Genomic DNA, 19,171 nt, shown 5'->3' on the forward strand with positions numbered 1-19,171 from the left:
AAAATATGAAATGATTCTGTATGACACTATAGTGGTGGCTATATGTCATTATGCATTTGTCAAAGCCCACAGAATGTACATCAAGAGTGAACCCTAATGTAACCTGTGGACTTTGGTTGATAATAATGTGCCCATGTTGGTTTATCAATTGTACCAAATATGGCACACTGATGAGGGATGTTGAGGGTAGGGGAGTATATATGTGTGGGTTGGGAGGGCTATATGCAAACTCTGTATTTTCTGCTCAATTCTTTTGTGAACCTGAAACTGCTCTAAAAGAATAAAGTCTATTAAAAAATTTTTAAAAATACATACATCCTTGAAAATATAACTGACTCAAGAACTGAAACTTGAGCGACCTATTATCAATAAAAATCTGAAGTAGAACTCTACCCACCCATGGCCAAAATGCCAGGCACAGCTGGTTTTATAAGTTTTACCAAAAGGTTTAGAAATGCAAAATTCCAATCTTATACAGACACTTGTAATGAAAATAAAGAGAGATAACATTCTCCACCTCATTTTATGAGATTAGCATAACCTTGACAAAAAGCAAAACAAAAAACCAGACAGGAAAGGAAAAGCTTAAACCATTTCACTTACGAGCCTGGATGCCAAAATCCCCCCAAACGTCAGAAAACCAAATCCAGCAATATATTGAAAAATACATCATGACTATTTGATTCCAGCAACGCGAGGATGTCTTAACATGAGAAACTGTGTCACGGTATCTCACCACGTTTACAGATTAAAGGAGAAAAACCCTGTGGCTCGCTCAGAGTGCCATGGGTGGCAGATGGCAAGGGAGGAAAGTGAGCTGGGCTGCAGGGGGAAAGCTCCGGTGGAAACCACTTGGCTGTAAAGGTTGGCCCTAAAGTGACGGAGATGCAGAGTTTGACAGGCCACAAGTCTCAAACCTAACTGCAGTAGGAGTCAATCAATCACATGGACTGGCCACGGCTTTGGGGGAAAAGGGCTCTTGAACACAGCTCATTCTGGGAGCTCTAATCATATACAGCTGTATTCCACTACTAAGCTGGGAGAGTAGAGGTGGAATTCAACGTTGGAGAATGACAAACGGGAACAGCATGCAGAATACAAGGACTCTTGTAGAATGGGTTCGGAGACACTTAATCTTTTTATTTGAGCTTGAATAATTTCTAGAAAAGGAGTTGTTTCTCCAGGGCTTAATTGAATTTAATTATAAAAACATCTGTGCTTGATTCCCTTTTAAAGGAAAGGTCTCTGACCGCCTTTTAATTTTTCTGTCACATTTTATCTACTTAAGTTTTCACCATCAGAATTCCTAGCTATGATCCACAGGAGCTAAATGGCTGATGAGAGGAAGTAGAGATTAAAAGGTTTTTAGAGAGAAAAAAAGATTATTAAAATCACAGAGAGCTGGGGAAGAAAAACCTAAGGCCAAACTTATAGATACAATGCCCCCAAAATCACACAGACACATCCAATAAGCTGTCAAACAAAGGAGTACTTAAAGGAACATTTTAAGCCCTAAATATATTAAAAAAAAAACAAGACAAATTAACTAAACATACAACCCAAGGAGTCAGAATGAGCAAATAACCCAAAAGAAACAGAAGGAAAAGGCCAACAAAGTGGACGTATTGCAAAGCTACTCAAAGAAACTAAAATGCCCAGAACACAGGACAAACGTTTGTTGGTTTTACCTGCTCTCACCCCATGCCCCCTTTTTTGGGTAAAAGAACCTCTCTATTCTACGGAGAACACATGTCAAGGATCAGGGTGGCTTATCTTGCCTCCCCATATTCCCCTACTCAGCCCTGGCCACAGCAGTCACTCAGGAGAGGTCAAGCGACCTGAGTAAGATCAGTCTGTCCTCCCTGAAATGCATGGATCCTTGAAGGAGTAACCCCATCTGTAAGGACTGAGTGTGAACTGGAGCTTCCTGAAGAACCTACAGGGAGAGAGGGACTATCAACCAAGAGGAGAAGAGACGATCCAGGAAATCACCGAGGGCCCTGACGACTCCGAGCTGGCCCTGCTCTGAGGCCTCAGGCCAATGAGCCCCTGCTTGCTTCTGCTAGTATGAGTTACACTTCTGTCACTTCTAAGTAAGGCAGTCCCCAATGATACATATATTATGCACGTTTTACCCAAGAAAGCTTAAATATACGTAAAATATATTACTCTAAAAAAGTATGAATTACCAAAATTGACTCAAGGATAGAAAACTTGAGAAACAACTCCTTTTCTATAAATTATTCAAGTCCAAAGGAAGATTAAATGTTGCCAAACCCATTCTACAAGGCTAGCACAATGCTGTTGTCAAAATGGGACAGGGAGATCATTAAAAAATGAAATCGGCCCAGGGATAGATATAAAAATCTTAAAGAAATAAACAGTATACTATAAAACTAAACAGAGTTTACGTCAGAATGCAAAGATGATTCAACATCAGGAAACCTAATAATGTAAATAACACCCTGCAATAATACAAACGAAATCTTTTGACTATCTCAATAGATGTCAAAATTCATCAATGTTGAATAAAGGGAAAAAACATGAAGTTGGGTATAGAAGGAAACATCTTCAGCCTAGTGAAGTTTATCTACCAGAAACCTAAAGCAGAATCTTATTTCATGATGAAACATGAAAATCATTCTAAGAGAGGAACAAACCAGGTACCATTTCACATTATACTGGAGGTCCTGGCCTCCATAATTCACAAGGAAAATAAATGTAAAGGACAGGATAAAACTGCAACCAATAGGATATGATTTGACGCTATCCAGAAAGCCAAGAGAACTATTAGAATTAATGAGAACTCAGATCAAATAGGTGAGCACACACAGATGGACAGCTTTCCTACATGGCAGTGATGGTTGGAAATGTAATTTCAAAAAAGCCCATTCACAGGGAGGGTAGAGCTCAGTGGCAGAGTGCATGTTTGGCATGCATGAGGTCCTGGGTTCAATCCCCAGTACTACCATTAAAAAATGTTAATAATAAAAAAATACACACACACACATAAAAAAAAAAGAGCCCATTCACAGCAACAAATAACTCTAAACACCCTTAGACTACACTGAGCTAGAAATGTGAAAGACCATATGAAGACAACATCTTGAAAAGCACACACGCAAATCATTCCTGCATAGGAAGATTCAAAACTGTTAACCACCTCTGTCCAAATCAAACCATGAGGTTTAAAACCATGCCAATGGAAAACTCAACAGAACTCTTAACTGAAAATTGCCAAGTTCATTCTAAAGTTCTTATGTAAGAGAAAATATGAAAATTTCAAGGAACAGTGTGGCAAGGGTGAGGGAGAATGAGATACCAACCCTGCTATAAAACATGGTATCTGCAAGTAGATCAACGGGCCAGATTCCAAAGAGATCCATATGTGTGCAGGAATTTCATTTATTTTAAAAAGGTATTTAAAATCTGTGACAAAAGAATGATTCACTCAATAAATGGTATAGGGACAAGAGGCTATCCCTTTAGGAAAAAAATGTTAGCCATCTCCCGTAAAAAATAAACTTCAGACAAGCTCAAGATAGATATACTCACATATGTATCTTTACCTCATCTGATTAATTTTTTAAGAAGTTCAGCTTTTTTTTTTTAAGTTTTTAGTGGGGTATTTTTTGTTCTCTTTTTGGTGGGAGATAATTAGGTTTATTTATTTATTTAATGGAGTTAGCGGAGATTGAACCCAGGACCTTGTGCATGCTAAGCACTGAGCTATACCCTCCCCCTTCATCTGATTACTTTTGCACACATACGTATGCATGTACATCTCTGTACACGAGTATACACACATATACATATACACATACATGTATATATTTAAAACCACACTAAGCAAACGTAAGAAAAAGTGAATGAGGAGCAGGTAAATTAAGTGATAGTTGGAAAGGACGTGGGATGAGCGACAGGTTTCTCTGTTTTTCAGATGGGAGATTCTACGGCTTGTTTGATGCTATCACATTCAGCAGAGAGCATGACAAAAATCCAAAACTCACAAAAAGTCCTTAAGCAAAGAGACAGGCTCCAAAGCACAAGAGGAAAGGCTTCAGTCCCCCTGGATTACCCCGGGCAGTACAAGGACAGGAAGACCCATGAGCACATTTGTAGGGCTGGTAATTGGGAGGCGAGAGTTCCCTCCAATGGCTACTATTCCTTAATGAAGTATGAGCTGTGGTCAGAACCCAGCAGGGGAAGGGTGAGCTGGGAGACAAGACAGCAGTTTTCAAATATGACATCCCAGAGGAGATCTGCTAGGCAGTGCTGAGAGTCCATCTGAGGTTTGTAACTATGAATTAAGGTAAAACTAGTGAGCTAGGTTAGTTGTTTTCTCTAACAGTTACTTGGGAACAGATAGAGGGGAATGATTGGGTTGGCCAGGGCTAGGTTTTTCCTAGATGAATACAATGAAGGGGGAAAGGGAGTGTGGGGTGTAGACCATGGGACTGAATGCTGCACCAGAAGGGAAGTGACGATAGGAGAATGGTGGTGAGAATATGGCAGGGCTGGAGGATGAAGACAAAAGAGTTTTTACAGAGGAGGTAGTTGAGCAAGAAAGCAAGAAAGCCAGGAGGGGAGGTGGTGACTGTGCAGGTATTTGAACTCAAATGGTGCTACACTTTCTAGTGATGTCAAAGGTCCAGGAGTGCCTAGGGATGTAGGCAACAGGCCCGGAATAGAGGACAAGGGCATTAGTGATGGGATATCAAGGAACTAGGGGCCCACAGTGTTGAACAAGCCCACTCATGGGATGCAGAACACAATGACGGAAGCCAGGGTAGAAGACTCCGAGCCAGGAGGTAAACTTCAATGTCTGAGCAGTGACTAAAAGGTCAATGCCAGCAAAGACAAGGGAGAACATACAAAGGTATAACCAGCTTCACAGGAGAAGTGGGATGTGATTTCCAAGAGGGCTGAGGAGACTGAGTAGCCACAAGGAGGCCACCAACCCCAGAATGTACACAGCTGCATGGAGGTAGGCACTCCTGCAGTGACAGGTGACTAGAAAGGCAGGGAAAGCAGTGTGCGAGGCACTACAAAATTCGTCCTGAGTGTCTCTTAGAGGCAGGTGGGCACTAAAACCCACTGTGGTCGTGAATGCCTGAATCAGTATTAATTGCAAAGCAGGCTATGAAGTGGGACTGCTCCCAGTTACTAAATACATGCAAAGAGGCATGGCACAGGGCCTGGCACTTACTGAATGCCCAGTGAGAGAGGGAGAACCTAGGAAAGATTCCAGTTATTTCCCGTTGCCTGCTCACTCAGCCCACCTGCCCATGAGGTCTCCACCCAGGAGCAGTTTTGAACTTTATCACATGTCCCTCCTCCTTCCAGAGAGCCACTCCAACACCATCATAAGTCACCTCCCACCAGGGGTTTAATTCTCCTATGTCAAAGTCAGTTCAGAGAGGGGCCCTGCCTTGTCCCCATCCAGGGGGAAAGGTTGGTAGAGCACCCTGGGAATGTCCAAGCTCAGAGGAGCCACAGACTAGTCTCTGAGAAAGAGCAGAAGTGGGTCCCGGGGTCTCAGGCTGCCTCCTCCTCTTCACTCTCCTCCTCACTCTCATGACACTGTCTACGGTTGGTGTTAACAAAAAGGTCGGAATCATCTTCAGAGCTAGACTCTTCTCCTGATGACTGTGGCTCAGCTGGGAGTTCTGGCTGAGTCTGTCTGCATGGGGGAAAAGGGCAGAGTTAGCTATATGCCCTCTGTAAAATCAGATCTGCAATCAAGGAGCCTCACAAAAAGGAAAACCATATGGCCAAGCAGTTAGGACTCAGTGAATCAGACAGGGAGAGAATCAGGGCAAAACAGCAGGAAAACTTGGCCAAGAAAAACAGGCTAAATACTAGCTCTCACCTCTATCTCAAAAGTTTGCTAGAGCTACTAATCCTAAAAATAATGAATCTACTATGACCAACTAACAGTTAATGGACCCCCGTTACTTACCAGGTACTATACTAAACAGTTTTACAAGCATTAGCCACATTAATCCTCACAAAACTCCCATTTTATAGGTGATAAAATCCAGGCTTAAGAGATTAACCTGCTAGAAGTCACTCAGTTATAACTGGCAAAGCCAGAACTTTAAACCAGGGGATCTGACTTTCAAGCCAACTCATAATCACATATTTAGAAGCTCTCACCAGAGACCCTATGTAGGAAGAAAGGAAGGCTCTGCTTCCTCTCAAGACACCAAAGCCTGAAGCCCCATTTTCTGTCTCCCCTCCCCCATGACTTGCTCCTCACCTGCTCCTGTTGTTGCTGTGTTTCTCAGCCACTTGGGAGAAGGCCTCAGGCCTGTGCCAAGAGAAGAGTTGGGGTCACAAAGGACAGAGAACTCTCTCAGCAAAAAAGCTGTTTCCAGCTGTCCCTGCCTGGGATGCCATGATCCTCCCTCCCCTAATTCCACAGTGAGGAAATAAACCCCTTTGAAGTCAAGCAGCCAATGACCTTACCAGAGCCCCTCCTTCTGCAGAGAGCGCACATGGTCTTTGCAGAGCACAAAGGAGATCTCAGCCTTCACCTTCTCTCCCTCTTCAATAGGATCAACAATGAGGAAGTCCCCTGCAGGTAGAAAGGAGAAAAGGCACAGTCTGCTTGCAGCTGGGGAAAGGCAAGACCATGGGAAACAGTTCTGTTTCCCAAAGGGCTGTCTCTCTCACCTCTCTTGATCCAGATGTTCTTCCGGTATTTGGAGGGCATGCTCACCAGGAAGCGCTGCCCCTGGGCTGTCTCTACTTCATGCAAATTGTTGCCTGGGGTCCTTAGTACCTGGGCCAGGAGAGAACAAGAACCAGTCAGCCTCGTCAGCCAGCTCCAAAACCTGCTGAGCTGTACTGCACCCTACCCCCACCCCAGAGGCCCAAGGTGGGTAGGGGGCTGAGAAGCTCGTCCCCAATGCCACTCACCCTCACGATCTGCTGCTGGTCAGAGGGCACCATGTGCTCCCCCAGCACCTCCTTCACCACGTGCTTCCTCTTGGTGGCCTGAGACATGTTGGGTCCTGTCTCAGGGTGGTGAGGGATGCAGTCTGTCAACTCCTCCTCTTGAGTTTCTTGGATGGCAGGCTCAGAACCCAGGACTTTTAAAGATGAAGAGAGGTCTTTTATTGAGAAGTGGCACAGTCCTGATTAAGAACATGGGCTCTGAAATCCTACCTTGGCTATTTCCTGGCTGTTCATTTCTCTAGATTTCAGAGAAAAATAGCCATCTCAGAACATTCTTATTAGAAGGAAATAATTCTAAGCAAAGCACTTAGCACACTGTATGGTACCTAAAAATAACTCGCGTCATCATTAAGAACAGGCATAACCATAAAAACTAAATATATGTCCTAGAAAAAATACGTCATTCCGGCAACTATTTGATGGAGATAAACCGTTTCTTCCTCAACATGCTTGTACATCCCATGTGTAACGCAACAGAGGTGCTCAGTCTGTCAACACACACAGAAACCAATTAGGAGAGCCAAATCGGGAATATGTTAATTAAAGGTCAGGGTAGGTCGGTTTGGTCTTTGGCATCTGCTATGTTTCTGAATTGGGTACTGAGAAGACCAAGACTGATGCGTACTCAGAAAACTAATGGTTTCCAAAGACGACTCAGAAGTCTCATCTCTAGTTGCCGACCCGTACCCTCCTTCCTCCCTATCCTGGAGGAAAGACGCTCAAAGAGAAACCCACACTTACTCTCTGGCCCTAGACCCCAACAGGCGCTGCCGTTCTCCAGGCTGGAAGATGCAAGCGGCTCGTCCACGACTCTCTTCGCACCTGAGCCAATGAAAGCACAGAAAAAGGACTTGGCAGCGGTCACGACGGTGGAGTCGGCCGGAACTCAGGCCTCCGGCACCTCGGGATCCCCCTAATTCTTAGGAGCCCGACAGCGATGCGGACGGCGCGGGTCGGCTGGAGTCGGGCAGCGTACTTCCGGCGGTCTTCCGGAAGCCTCTCGGCCACGCCTCTCCCGTTGTCCGTTCCTCTAACTCTTCCCACCGCCAGGTCGGCCACGGCTAAATCCTTAAGTTCCGGATGCCGTTCAGCGCAGCAATAATGTTTTCACCTCCCAGGCCTCTGCTCCCTGAGACCGGAAATGCTTCCCGAGAAACGAGGCCACAGAAGGCAGTCAGGCTTCCCGCGAAGTGCCCGGAAAGGAGTGCCTATTAAGGGTGCACACGAGGTCCGGGGCCCCTCATCTCTATGACTCTATGAGGCTAGAAGTGCCCATAGTAGTTTTTTTTAAAACGGCTCGTGAGGCGACCCGGAAGCGGAAGTGGAAGAAAGTTCTAGTGGGCTGAGGTATCGGTGGGAGCAGCCGGGTGGCGGGAGAAGCCGTTAGGAGAGCCGGAGCTGCGGGTGAGCGCGAGCCGCGGAGCGGAGCCTAAGCTGGAGTCCAGAGGAGGCGCGGGGAGGAGGGGGGGAGACGGGCCGCAAGCGCTGCGGCGGGCAAGAAGATGCGCCCTCGGAGAGAGCTTGGCCGCGGGGAGGGGCGCAGCGGTGCAGGGAGGGGGCGGGGACGGTGTACGGCGTGTTGAGGGTGGGGCCGGCGGCGTGGGGCGCGGCGGGAGCCCAGGCTTGGACCCCGCGGGCTGGAGCGTCGAGTGTGCGCGTTTAGGGCCTTCTCTCCGTGTGCAGCCTGTGGGGCAGATGGGATGGAGAGACTCCCTTTGCTTTTCAGGCCGGGTAGCGGTGCCAGGCAGGGTCAGTGCTGCCTTTGCCCAGCCAAGGTCACAGAGGAGTGACAGTTTCAAGGCGGGCCTTGGGTATTGACCAACCCTGGGATTGCCCCGCGTGCGCCACCTGTTAGGGCAAGATAGTTTTTTCTTTGGGGCGGTGCCAAAAGCCAGCTCCCGCAGGAAGTGGGAGACATTTCTCTCTTGAAGAGTAATAAAAAGACTCTCCCTGGTCCTCAGTTTTCTCATCTGTGAAGTGGGGGGAATCGAGTAAGTCTCCATAATGACGGGTTTAGTTTCCTCTTACTGTGAGTTGCCACTGGGCCTTTGAAAGTCCCCAGGTGTTCAGCTCTAACCTACTTTTTCTTGGGATTCCCAGATCAAGATGACAACCTCCCAGAAGCACCGAGACTTCGTGGCAGAGCCCATGGGGGAAAAACCAGTGGGAAGCCTGGCCGGGATTGGTGAAGTCCTGGGCAAGAAGCTGGAGGAAAGAGGCTTTGACAAGGTGCAGGGAGGCTGCATGCAGCTGGGGAGGCCTAGGGGTGGCAGACTACCATATTTCCTGGCAGTTTGAGAGTAAGTGTATCTTTTGGGGGCTGACAGTGATGGGTAATCTGAAGAGCTAGCCAGAGCCTGCCCTGCCTCCTAGGTGCATGTACTTTGAATAGTACAGAAGTGGCCTTTGTGTTCTTAGTCCCACAGAGCACTTAGCAGCATGTCCTTTACTCTGTTTTGCAGGCCTACGTGGTCCTTGGCCAGTTTCTGGTTCTAAAGAAAGATGAAGACCTCTTCCGAGAATGGCTGAAGGACACATGCGGTGCCAACGCCAAGCAGTCTCGGGACTGCTTCGGGTGTCTTCGAGAGTGGTGCGACGCCTTCTTGTGATGCTCTCTGGGGAGACCCCGATCCCTAGCCCCAGCCTTGAGTCTCCAGAGTTTGCAGCCAAGTGAGGACTACTCCTCCGTCTTCTACAAAGGAAAAGATTGCTGTTGTCGTCCACACCTCCGATGTACTCCAGGGTCTTTTGGGAGTTCTCTCCCCTCACCATTTCAACTTTTTTGTAATTCTCACTCTTGCATGCATTTCCCTTCTCTCCCTGCCAATTTCATGTCAGCAATTACCAGCTTTTCTGAGTGGATTCCTGGCCCCTTCCTTCACGCCCACCCTCACCTCTGGTCTGTTTTATGTCATTTGATCCTCTGTTTGGCAGAACAGTCACTGTCCTTGTAAAATTTTTTAAATCAATAAAGTTAGTGGCCTTCATAACTGGGTCTTGTGCGTGGAAAGCAGGTGGGCTGGGAGTTGCCTGTTTCTCCGGGACTGACCAGGTTTGTCACTCCTTATCAGTGCAGATCGAAACTGGCAGCCTCCTCAAAGGGCAGCCACCTTGGCCACATGGGCCTTAGGCGGGTGCTTGGAGTGTCTCAATCTCTGAATAGTGTGGGAGAGAATGTGGGTTGACCATGTCCTGGGATCCAGATGAGCTGTGGTGTTCCAAATGTCAGTGTGGTCATCAGCTGGGCTAGGCAGCACCTGGTGGAAAAGTCAGTGGGAGTCAGAGCTACCAGGAAGAGGGTGGACTGGATGTGGGTAGGGATTTGCCTGTCAGTCATCATTGGCAGGTACCTCCTGGCCTCTGGGGGGAGTGGGCAGGACTCTTGCAGTCTGCCCTGTTTTCTTAGGAAGGCAGGAAGAACATGGGCGTCATAACTGGGGGTGGAGTGTTGAGTGAGTTACCCTTTAATTTGGTACATTTTCGTCATGCTCTTTGTCAAACACCTATATGAACCAGGCCCACAGCTAAGATCTTTGCAAGCTTTTTCTTTTTTTCTGCAATAGCAAATAATGGTTTTCTCTTTTATCGGTGAGGAAACAGGCTCAGAGAGGCTGAATGTCATGACCATGGACTTAATACTAAGTACTCACACTGACTCTAAAAACTTGACATGGAAACACATGTACCTGAGAGTACTGTGTTCCTTGGTCGTGTCAGTTGGCTTCTCTGAGACTCAGTTTTCCCACCTGGAAAATGAGGTTATTGTAAGAATCAGATGCAATGCTAGCATCGTTGAAAACCTACTTGGTTACAGAATTTTCCTCAGAGGGACTAGTCTGGTAAGGAGAGAGATGATGGATGATGAATATTAGAACTGGGATGAGAAGATTTTCATGATCTCACAGTAAGGAAAAATTAAGAAAAAGTTAGTAAATTTAACTTCATTATAGAAACTTTGTTCATCTAAGGCTCCCATAAAGAGAGGAAGGAGACTGACCCAAGGTGGGGAAGGGTATTTGCAGCACACGTAAATGACGAAGGGCTGTGTCCAGAGCATATTCACAACTGCAGTCAAGACAGCACAACAGGAAAGTGGCTAAAAAAGAGCTGAAGGGCAGCCATAGAGGAACACCCAGATGGTGGTGAAAACACATCAAAATGTGCTCAATCACAGTAGTGGTCAGAAACACAAACATGCTATTACACACTCACAAGATTGGCAAAAATTTTGAAGTCTCACAATACCAAGTGCTGATGATAAAATGGATCAACAAGAACTGATACCCGACTGGTGGGAGTGTTATTTGGTGTAAACAGTTGGAGAAAACAGTTGGGTGTTTTCCAGTAAAACTAAAGACCCACCCTGTGAGCCAGCAATTCTGTTCCTGGGGCTGTGATGGGGACACTCGTGCGCCTGCACCAGCATCTGAGCCAACATTCAATAGTAAAGAAAAAGAAGCAGGGAGGGTATAGCTCAGCAGCAGAGCACGTGCTTAGCATGCATGAGGTCCTGAGTTCAATCCCTGGTACTGCCATTAAAAAAAAAAAAAGAGGAGTGAATGAACATGATTACCTCCCCCAAAAATTTTTAAAAAGAAAAAAAGAAAAGTTGATAGTGATTGCCTTTGGGGAGGGAGGCAGGTGTGCCGTGTGGGAACATTTGGGGCTGGGAATGGCAGTTTCCATTTCTTGACCTGTGTGATGGTGATACAGGCATTGACTGTTCTGGGTACGTTTCTGTTTATTAGCTACATCTCAGAACGGTAGAAGGATAAAAGGGAAACCAAAAATAAAAATAGAGCAATTAGATGATTAGTCAGAAAGTATGATAGTTGTTAGTAGGGATGAGTGTTCCATGCAAGTTCTGGGAAGTGTGAGCGGTGCCCCCACCCCCGAAGGTCGCAGGATGGCCAGAGCTGGGCCCAGCCTGCGTTACAGGCTGCTTCCTGGGAGGGTGCCTATCTGAAGCCCAGGCCTAGTTGATCATGTGGGCTGTCCTTGAAGGTTCTGGCCATACTATGTTTCTGAAGTTATCCTGGATGGGTCCAGGGTCACCTCGGAGTCCCCTGAGCCTTGACCCTTGTGCTGTGATTGCTGTCACACAGGCCTGGTGTGCTTAGGTGTGGGCTGGGCAGGGCCACAGCCGCCCCCCTCAGCCGTGGTAGTGCCGGAGTGCTGCTGGCACTCTGCGAGGTCATGGAGACTCCCTGCTCCTCCATGATGCCCTTTCTGGAGCTCCTGCCCATGCAGATTGCCCGGTCTTGCCTCTGGTGGCTCTGGTCCTGGGGCCTGCCCGGCACAGCTCTGTGGTACGTGCTGCTTGCTCTCCTTACTCTGGGCTCTTCTCTGCCACACCCGCAGGCTTCGGCTCTGAAGGGGCTGCAGCCTGCTTTCCACCTCCACCTTGGGCGCAGCAGTACCTGTGACAGGTGGGCCTGGAACCCTTGGGCCGGGCTCTTTGGTGCTTCCCACACAACTTCCTGAATCAACTTCCTGAATCTGCCTCCTGGAGCAGCAGGAGACAAAGGGCATCTGGAATGTACATTGTGATGGTGGCCTCTCAGAGACCCAGCCGTGACTCGGCCAGCAGGACAAAGGGAGCAAGGCCTGGAATGTTGGAGAAAGCAGACCTGGGTGGGGATGGGTAGGAGGCAGGTTATCTAGATGTCAGCCCACGCCTCCCAACAGGACGTGCATGGCTGGAAGCATGGGTGGGGCCAGAAGTCAGTAAAGATTGACTCAGTGTCCCCCTACTTCTGCTGCACCCAGCCAGAGCTGGACCCCCGAGTCAGTCTTTCTCAAGTGTGCAGATCTGGCCCAAAGCTTGGGGTGAACCCAACCCCTGCACTCCGGGGTCCTGAAGGGGTCCTGCTGCCCCTGGGAAAGAAATAGGGGGAAACTACGGGATGAATCCCAGCCGAAGACTCACTTCCCCACCCCAACCCAGTTGCAGCCCAGAGGGTGTGAAAGGCTCACAGTCCACGTTCAGGACTATCAGCCCCTTCCACGTTGCCTCCTCCCTGCAGGGACCCAGGGCTCTTCCTACTGTTATTTCTGGCCTTGACTGACAGTAGCCTGCAAGAGTCCTGTTTCTGCTCTCAGTTCCTTCTTTCCTCCCTGCGTGACCCTGAGCAAGTGGTTTCACTGCCCTGAGCCTCTGTCAGCTGGTGTGGCCTTGTGAAGATTCAACCAGCTAATGAACGTGAAGCCCCTGGCACCTGGGGGAGCTCCTCCACAGAGAGCAGCTTGACTCACGGTTGTATCGCAGCTTTCCTTGCCATCCAGTTCCCTGTCCAGGATGTGGTCCGACAGGGAAAGGGGAGCAGAGCCCTGGGGAGGGAATATCGTGGCCCAGCCAAACTTTCAAGGAAGACGGCCCTGGGAGCAGCGAAAGTACTAGATGACCAGATCCCAGGGTGAAGGGGATGCCAAGGACCCACCCTGGTCAGCGAGGCCCATCAGCCACGGGCAGGGGACGGGTGCGATGGGAAACCAGGTTGGGATGGCGGGGCCATGGCAAAACTGGAGGCTGTGCCTGGTGGCCAGTGAGGATGGCCAACCTGAGCTCACACCTGGCCCAGGCCTACTTCTGGAAGCCAGAGTGGTCCAGACTAAGGATGGACAGAGTCCAGGCTAAGACTTTTCCAGATAAGACCCAGTTTTCCCAGGGCACCCCCACCCCCAGGGAGCCTCCCTCATCACAGCAGACCTCATATCCCTGTGGGGCAGCCCAGAACTCACACACTAGGATGTTGGCCCACCACTTACCCTTCTCCTTTGACCCTCCATTTCCTCCTTGTAAAAAAAAAAGTGCGTGTGTGTGTGTGTATAAAATATATGTGTGTGTGCATGTATGTGTGTGTGTATATATATATATATATAAAATCACTGCTTCTACAGAGTTGTTATAAGGATGAGAGGACATATGTTGAGTCCTTGGTACAAGGCCTGGCACGTATCAGAGCCCAGGAATTAACTTCCCTTCCCCATCCCTCTTTTCTCACCAAGACCCCACTTCTAGTTATGTGATCTCAGACAAGTGTCCTGACCTATCTGATTAACTTTCTTCATCTGCAAAATGAGGATGATGATTAGTACTCAGGATGCTTGTGAGAATAGATCAGTGGGTGAAAAGGCTTTGGAAATTTTTAGGTTGGTGTGCAAAAGATTTATTGGTGTTAGCACAAAGGAATGACAGGGCAGGGGCAAGTGATCTGGGGACCCCCTGGCCCTTGGTGAGTTGGAGACTGGGCCTCAGGTAATTTCTCACGGAGCTATTGGAGGTAAGTGTGGCCATAGCTGAGTTCCAACGGACAGGAGGGCTGACACGGAGAACCCAAGGAGGCTCCCAGTCCCTTGGGGCTGCCTCTCCCACCTCTCCCCAGTACTGCGGCCCTGGACCTCTTACTCTTCTCCACTCCCAGCTTCTCTCAGGTCGGGCTCCTGCCTGGCCCTGGCCTTCTCACCAAGCCAAGCTTTTACCAGCTTTCGCACGAATGGGCCTGTCCCTTTAAGGCAGACACCTGAGCCTGCGACAAACTTGTGGCTGCTCCTTGGCATCCCCAGACTGTTTTTCCCAGCTGGGCTGAGGGGGTGGGGTAGCAGCTGGACTGGGCTGTGACAACATTCTGGTTCCAGTCTCCCAGGGAGAAATCACTGCCTTTCCTGGTCCTGGGATTCTGAGAGGCCAAGAATTGGTGGGTGTGGGGGCAGGTGGGGGGAGGAATACTGGCTGCTTACTCATAATACTCATCACAATAATAGCTACCACTTGCTAAACGTCAACACTGAAAACCACAGCCTCTCCCAAGCCCCAGTTAAGATCCTTGGAGGCCCTAACCACTAACTAGATCTTCATGTCCCAAGAGCAAAAAGCCCCATCTCCCCTAGCAATATGTGATTAAAAGTGCAGACTACCCTGAACTCTGAAATACTAATTCTAAACAATTCCAATAAAATCCAGACTTTTCCAGTGTTGACTACTTCAATGCTGTTTTTTAATATCCTAATTGTCAGACTACTCCCCCCCAAAAGTCATAGCCCTATTTTGCTGGTATCTCCAACACATGCCCAGTTTACCTAGGAGTGACCCAGTCTTGGGCCAATATGTCATCATAACCTTAGAAGACAAGAATAGTGTCCTTTCTTCAGATGAGGACACTGAAGTCCCCCAAGCAGTGAATGGCAGAGCTGGTACCATGTACATCCCTCCTTCTGGTCAGTTCTCAACGTTCACTTTGTGTCCTGTTTAAGCCTCTGTAAAGTGGAAGCTTTACTGATTCCCACATCATGCTGGTGGTGGGCGTTAAACAGTGGCTCAGCACAGTAATGCCTTCTACTTGCCTGCTGTTTATAGAGCACCAGGCCTCCCCTAAGCACTTTACTTATTGAATCCTCACAGCAACCCATTTTACAGAGAAGGAAACTGAGGTAGTGAGAGTTTAGTAACTTCTCCAAGGTTACCCGGTTAGTAGATGATGGCGACAGTAAGAGCCTGCTGGTGGTTGTTGGTATTTCATACTGCATGGGCCTCGGTGAACTGCCCCAGTCGGGGCACTTGTTGCTAAGGACTGTCGCTGGCTTTTCCCTCCCCGGACTAGGTGTGCCCTGGAGAGCAGGCAGCATCGTAGTACCCAGGTGTGCTTGCGCCTGTCCGCTGTCGCCCTTGGCGCCAGGGCACAGCCCCGCCGAGAGGACTGCCCAGCCCCAGCGGTCCCTCCCCTGCCCGGCTGCGGGGGCGCACGGCGGGCGGCGGGCGGGGCCGCGGAGCCCGGAGCCCGTAAAAGCGGCGCGGGCCGAGGCGGAGGCCAGACACCGACGATCATGGCGCGTCCGAGCCTCCTGCTGCCGCTGGGGCTGGCCCTGCTCGCGCTCTGCCTCCTGGCGCTGCCCAGCGATGCCCGGCCAGGGGACCGCAAGGTCGGAGAACGCCAGGAACTGTCGCCCAGCGACCCGCAGGTGCAGAAGGCGGTGCAGGTGGCCGTGGCCAACTACAACATGGGCAGCAACAGCGTCTACTACTTCCGCGATACCAACATCCTCCGGGCGCAGAGCCAGGTGCGGCCCCTCCGGCGGGACCGGGCAGGAGGGGAGGCGGGGCGCTGGGGTGAGGCGAGGGAGGCACTCAGCGGGGCACCAGATCAACGTCTGGGCGACACGAGAGTGATCAGGATGACATTTTAATACAATATATTGTGGAAAGTCCAATTAATGCCAAAAATTCGTGATGAACAAGATATCCCAAATAGGATCCAACCCTGAATTTGCACAGCTACCTCACTAGCCTCCCTGCTCTGATGGGTGGGTTTGGGGAGAGAATGATGAGAGACAGGCCGCTGTGTGGACTTGAATCTCAGCCTCCTGGATTTCCCCACTTCTCAGGGGTCCCCACCAGAACTCCCTGTCATCCCTCCCCACCCATTCCTGTCCCCACATGCATCCCAGATCTGAATCCCAAGGCCAGTGTGCTGGTTATGTCCGGGGAAGATGAGGGGAGATGGAAGGATATGGAGAGAGGGGAGAGGTCCAGGTCAAGGGTTGTCTCCCAGCACCCCTGACTGGTCCCCACCCTCCGTCCCAGCTGGTGGCTGGCATCAAGTACTACCTGACTGTGGAGATGGGAAGCACAGCCTGCCAGAAGAACGCAATGGCTGGAGACCACATAGACCTCACCATCTGCCCTCTGGCTGCAGAAGCACAGCAGGAGGTAACAGCCCTGCCCTGAGCCAGGCATCAGCCTGTCCTGCCAGCACTTGGGTCCTGAACTGGTCTGGCTGGACCTGTCCCTTCCTTCTGGATGACTCAGCCCCTGATGCTGGGGTGGGGTACCAAGAGGAGAAGCCTGGGGGCTTCCCCTGGAGGGAGGGGGTTCACTAGAAAGATTTGGCATCTGGTCTTGGCCATCCGACTCGATGTCCCTTGGGCCAGCACGTCACAGGGAAATGTGACTGGCACGGGGCTGACAGTTGGGAGGAGGCGGGCCTGGGACCAGGCTAACCCTCCTTTCCTCATTCTCTGTCTGCAGAAGCTGCGCTGTGACTTTGAGATCCTCATGGTTCCCTGGCAGAACTCCTCCCGCCTTCTGAAGCACAACTGTGTGCCTGTGTAGGAGACCTCTGTGGGCCTAGGGGAGGGAGGGAGTGGGCGGGACTGGGCAGGAGCGGGCGCATCGGTGGAGGGCACTTCAGGTCCCTGGACCATATCTGTTGCAATAAATGGCTAGCATTGCTTCTTGCATTGGTCTCTTCTGAGTGCTTCACTCCTCTTCTCCTCCTGTCCCCCAGTCCCACTCTCAGCAGCTCTCAGCAACCCCTCCAGCTGACAGGGTGCCCAAACCACCTGCAGCAGAGCCTCTGCTGTCCCAGCCCAGACAGTGCTAAGGGTGCAAGGTTCATTTCCCAAATTTGGAGTCCCCCAAACACCTCAGCTGCACAGAGGAATGAACCTCCAGAGACTCCCAAAATTCTCAGCTAAGGGTGGGGAGAGGACGTCAAAGGGGATGGATGATGCCCTGACTGGGAAGGGACAGGAGCCAGCGAAAACTCTGCAGAGTGCTTGAACTCTGCTCCCCATCAGCTGCCAGGATGACTCCGAGTGGCATGTTGGGGGTTCAGCCAGCCGGGCCCCAGGACATCGAGCTCTCAGCTGATGAGATTCTTACACCAGCATGTGACCTAGATATGGCAGAGGCCCTGCAGGCCAAGAGACCACGAGGGCTGGGACAGTGGCTCTCAAGTGCACAGTGGGCCACATGCCAGAAGGACCCCCAATGCTTTGTCCTGTGCAAGACCCTGGAAGGGGTGGGCAGGGAGCCCTAAGAGGACTGAGGTCAAATTCACTGTCCACAGGAGGGATGAGGGGATAGATGCACTTTAATGTCATTTAAAGAAAACAGAGCTGGAGGGGAAGGGTAGATCTCAGTGACAGAGGGTGTGCTTAGCATGCATGAGGTCCTGGGTTCAATCCCTAGTACCTCCATTAAAAATAAATAAACCTAATTACCCCTCTTCCCCCACCAAAAAAAATAAATTAGAAAACAGAGCTGGAACATTTTTTTGGGCACCTGAATTTGTGGCTGGAATTAATATTTACTGCACACACACAAACCCACCACACACACTCAGATTGCTCCCAGACACCACACATACATCCAGAAAACCACCACACACATAATGCAACCCGGAAGCAGACACAAACACACAGAAGCAACAACCCCGCCCATAGGGACAACCTGGAGTTGTATACACAGATCCCCCTCTCACAGCCCCAGGCACCCACATCCCCCCACCCAGAGCTGTCCTGCAGGTACACAAACGCACACCCACACCTGGGACAGGAAAGGCAGTAACTGGATCCGGTGGGAGCCTGAGGTGTGGACAGCATCAGGCCCTGGCAGGCAGACCGAGGGGGCCAGGCCTCATGCTCCCTTCATGCCTGGCTGGTTCCCCGCCCAATGCTGCGACTTAACGAGGAACAGCCCCAGCTCCAATCCTCTAGAGCCCTCGGAGGCCATACAGGATGGGGATGGGGAGGTGGAAAATAAACTGACTCTCACTTGGAAGCCCGAGGGGCTGAGTTTGCCAGGAGTCAGGGATGGAGGGGAACCCCTCCAGCCACACGTCTGCTCAAGCCTGTCAGAGGTGGCTGCGCAGACAACCCAGGGGCCTGAGGCGGGGCTGCTGCGGGGAGGGCTCCCACGGGCACCAGGCTGGAGCCGCCTGCATGGCTGGTACAGGGTAAGTGGCAGGAAATGCTTGTTGAGTGAATGTGTGAGGTGGTGGGGTGAGGCGAGGCCTGGAGATCTTTGCCAGGTGGCCTCTCCACCCCTGGAGTCTGTGCCCAAATCCCAGACGGCATTTCCTTTGCACAGTCTATTCCCAGGCCCTGGGCCAGCCCGCACCCTCGGCTCGGCCAGGGAGACTTCACCACTGTCTGGTCCAGACTGGCGGCCAGAGGGGTGGCTGGGAAAACAGTCTGTCACCCCTCAGCCTTCAACAGTCAGCCTCATCCTGTCTTCCCTCTAACAGAGGCACCTCCATGCCACACACGCCCCACCCAGGCCGCCACCTGGAGGCCAGGAGGACTTGAGCAGCCTCCCCACTCCCACCTCACTGAGGCTCCAGACCAGGCAAGGTATGGCAATGACCTCTGACCTCTGACCTCTGGGCATCACCATTGAGTTGGCACCTTTATACTGGTTGCTGAGGGT

General features: G+C 50.3%; 3 protein-coding genes across 5 annotated transcripts; 2 read left to right on the forward strand and 1 right to left on the reverse strand.

The window, feature by feature from the left end:
- Positions 1–5,367: 5,367 nt before the first annotated feature.
- Positions 5,368–8,059, reverse strand: EIF1AD (eukaryotic translation initiation factor 1A domain containing). Of its 2 annotated transcripts, none has more exons than XM_006210649.4 (6): positions 7,705–8,059; positions 6,925–7,097; positions 6,679–6,787; positions 6,472–6,580; positions 6,263–6,313; positions 5,368–5,683 (listed from the first exon to the last, which is right to left on the reverse strand). In XM_006210649.4, exons 2-6 carry the CDS (start codon positions 7,009–7,011, stop codon positions 5,539–5,541), a joined length of 501 nt encoding a protein of 166 aa, XP_006210711.2. In that variant the 5' UTR covers positions 7,012–7,097; positions 7,705–8,059; the 3' UTR covers positions 5,368–5,538. The 2 variants fall into 2 exon arrangements, with proteins under 2 accessions (XP_006210711.2, XP_031546775.2); XM_031690915.2 differs by having other exon boundaries at positions 6,925–7,201.
- A 113-nt stretch (positions 8,060–8,172) lies between these two features.
- Positions 8,173–9,953, forward strand: BANF1 (barrier to autointegration nuclear assembly factor 1). 2 transcript variants are annotated; one of them, XM_031690916.2, is made up of 3 exons: positions 8,173–8,191; positions 9,064–9,192; positions 9,426–9,953. In XM_031690916.2, exons 2-3 carry the CDS (start codon positions 9,070–9,072, stop codon positions 9,570–9,572), a joined length of 270 nt encoding a protein of 89 aa, XP_031546776.1. In that variant the 5' UTR covers positions 8,173–8,191; positions 9,064–9,069; the 3' UTR covers positions 9,573–9,953. The 2 variants fall into 2 exon arrangements, 1 of the variants encoding a protein (XP_031546776.1); XR_012076817.1 differs by lacking the exon at positions 8,173–8,191 and adding an exon at positions 8,213–8,367 and having other exon boundaries at positions 9,426–9,435.
- Positions 9,954–15,742: 5,789 nt separating this feature from the next.
- Positions 15,743–17,199, forward strand: CST6 (cystatin E/M). Its single transcript, XM_031690917.2, has 3 exons — positions 15,743–16,020; positions 16,544–16,669; positions 16,988–17,199. Exons 1-3 carry the CDS (start codon positions 15,787–15,789, stop codon positions 17,069–17,071), a joined length of 444 nt encoding a protein of 147 aa, XP_031546777.2. The 5' UTR covers positions 15,743–15,786; the 3' UTR covers positions 17,072–17,199.
- Positions 17,200–19,171: the final 1,972 nt, after the last annotated feature.

Source organism: Vicugna pacos, chromosome 10 (assembly GCF_048564905.1).
Source record: "Vicugna pacos chromosome 10, VicPac4, whole genome shotgun sequence".
Classification (NCBI taxonomy): Eukaryota; Metazoa; Chordata; class Mammalia; order Artiodactyla; family Camelidae; genus Vicugna; species Vicugna pacos.

What these genes read in the sequence shown, in the direction of transcription:
- BANF1 (XM_031690916.2), top strand. Translation starts at nt 9,070, where the DNA reads ATGACAACCTCCCAGAAGCACCGAGACTTCGTGGCAGAGCCCATGGGG. An exon ending in AGGAAAGAGGCTTTGACAAG is followed by an intron (nt 9,193 to 9,425) that starts GTGCAGGGAGGC and finishes TCTGTTTTGCAG; the next exon opens with GCCTACGTGGTCCTTGGCCA.
- CST6 (XM_031690917.2), top strand. Translation starts at nt 15,787, where the DNA reads ATGGCGCGTCCGAGCCTCCTGCTGCCGCTGGGGCTGGCCCTGCTCGCG. An exon ending in TCCTCCGGGCGCAGAGCCAG is followed by an intron (nt 16,021 to 16,543) that starts GTGCGGCCCCTC and finishes CCTCCGTCCCAG; the next exon opens with CTGGTGGCTGGCATCAAGTA. An exon ending in CTGCAGAAGCACAGCAGGAG is followed by an intron (nt 16,670 to 16,987) that starts GTAACAGCCCTG and finishes CTCTGTCTGCAG; the next exon opens with AAGCTGCGCTGTGACTTTGA.
- EIF1AD (XM_006210649.4), bottom strand. Translation starts at nt 7,011, where the DNA reads ATGTCTCAGGCCACCAAGAGGAAGCACGTGGTGAAGGAGGTGCTGGGG. An exon ending in GAACATCTGGATCAAGAGAG is followed by an intron (nt 6,581 to 6,678) that starts GTGAGAGAGACA and finishes TTCTACCTGCAG; the next exon opens with GGGACTTCCTCATTGTTGAT. An exon ending in CTGCAGAAGGAGGGGCTCTG is followed by an intron (nt 6,314 to 6,471) that starts GTAAGGTCATTG and finishes CTCTTGGCACAG; the next exon opens with GCCTGAGGCCTTCTCCCAAG.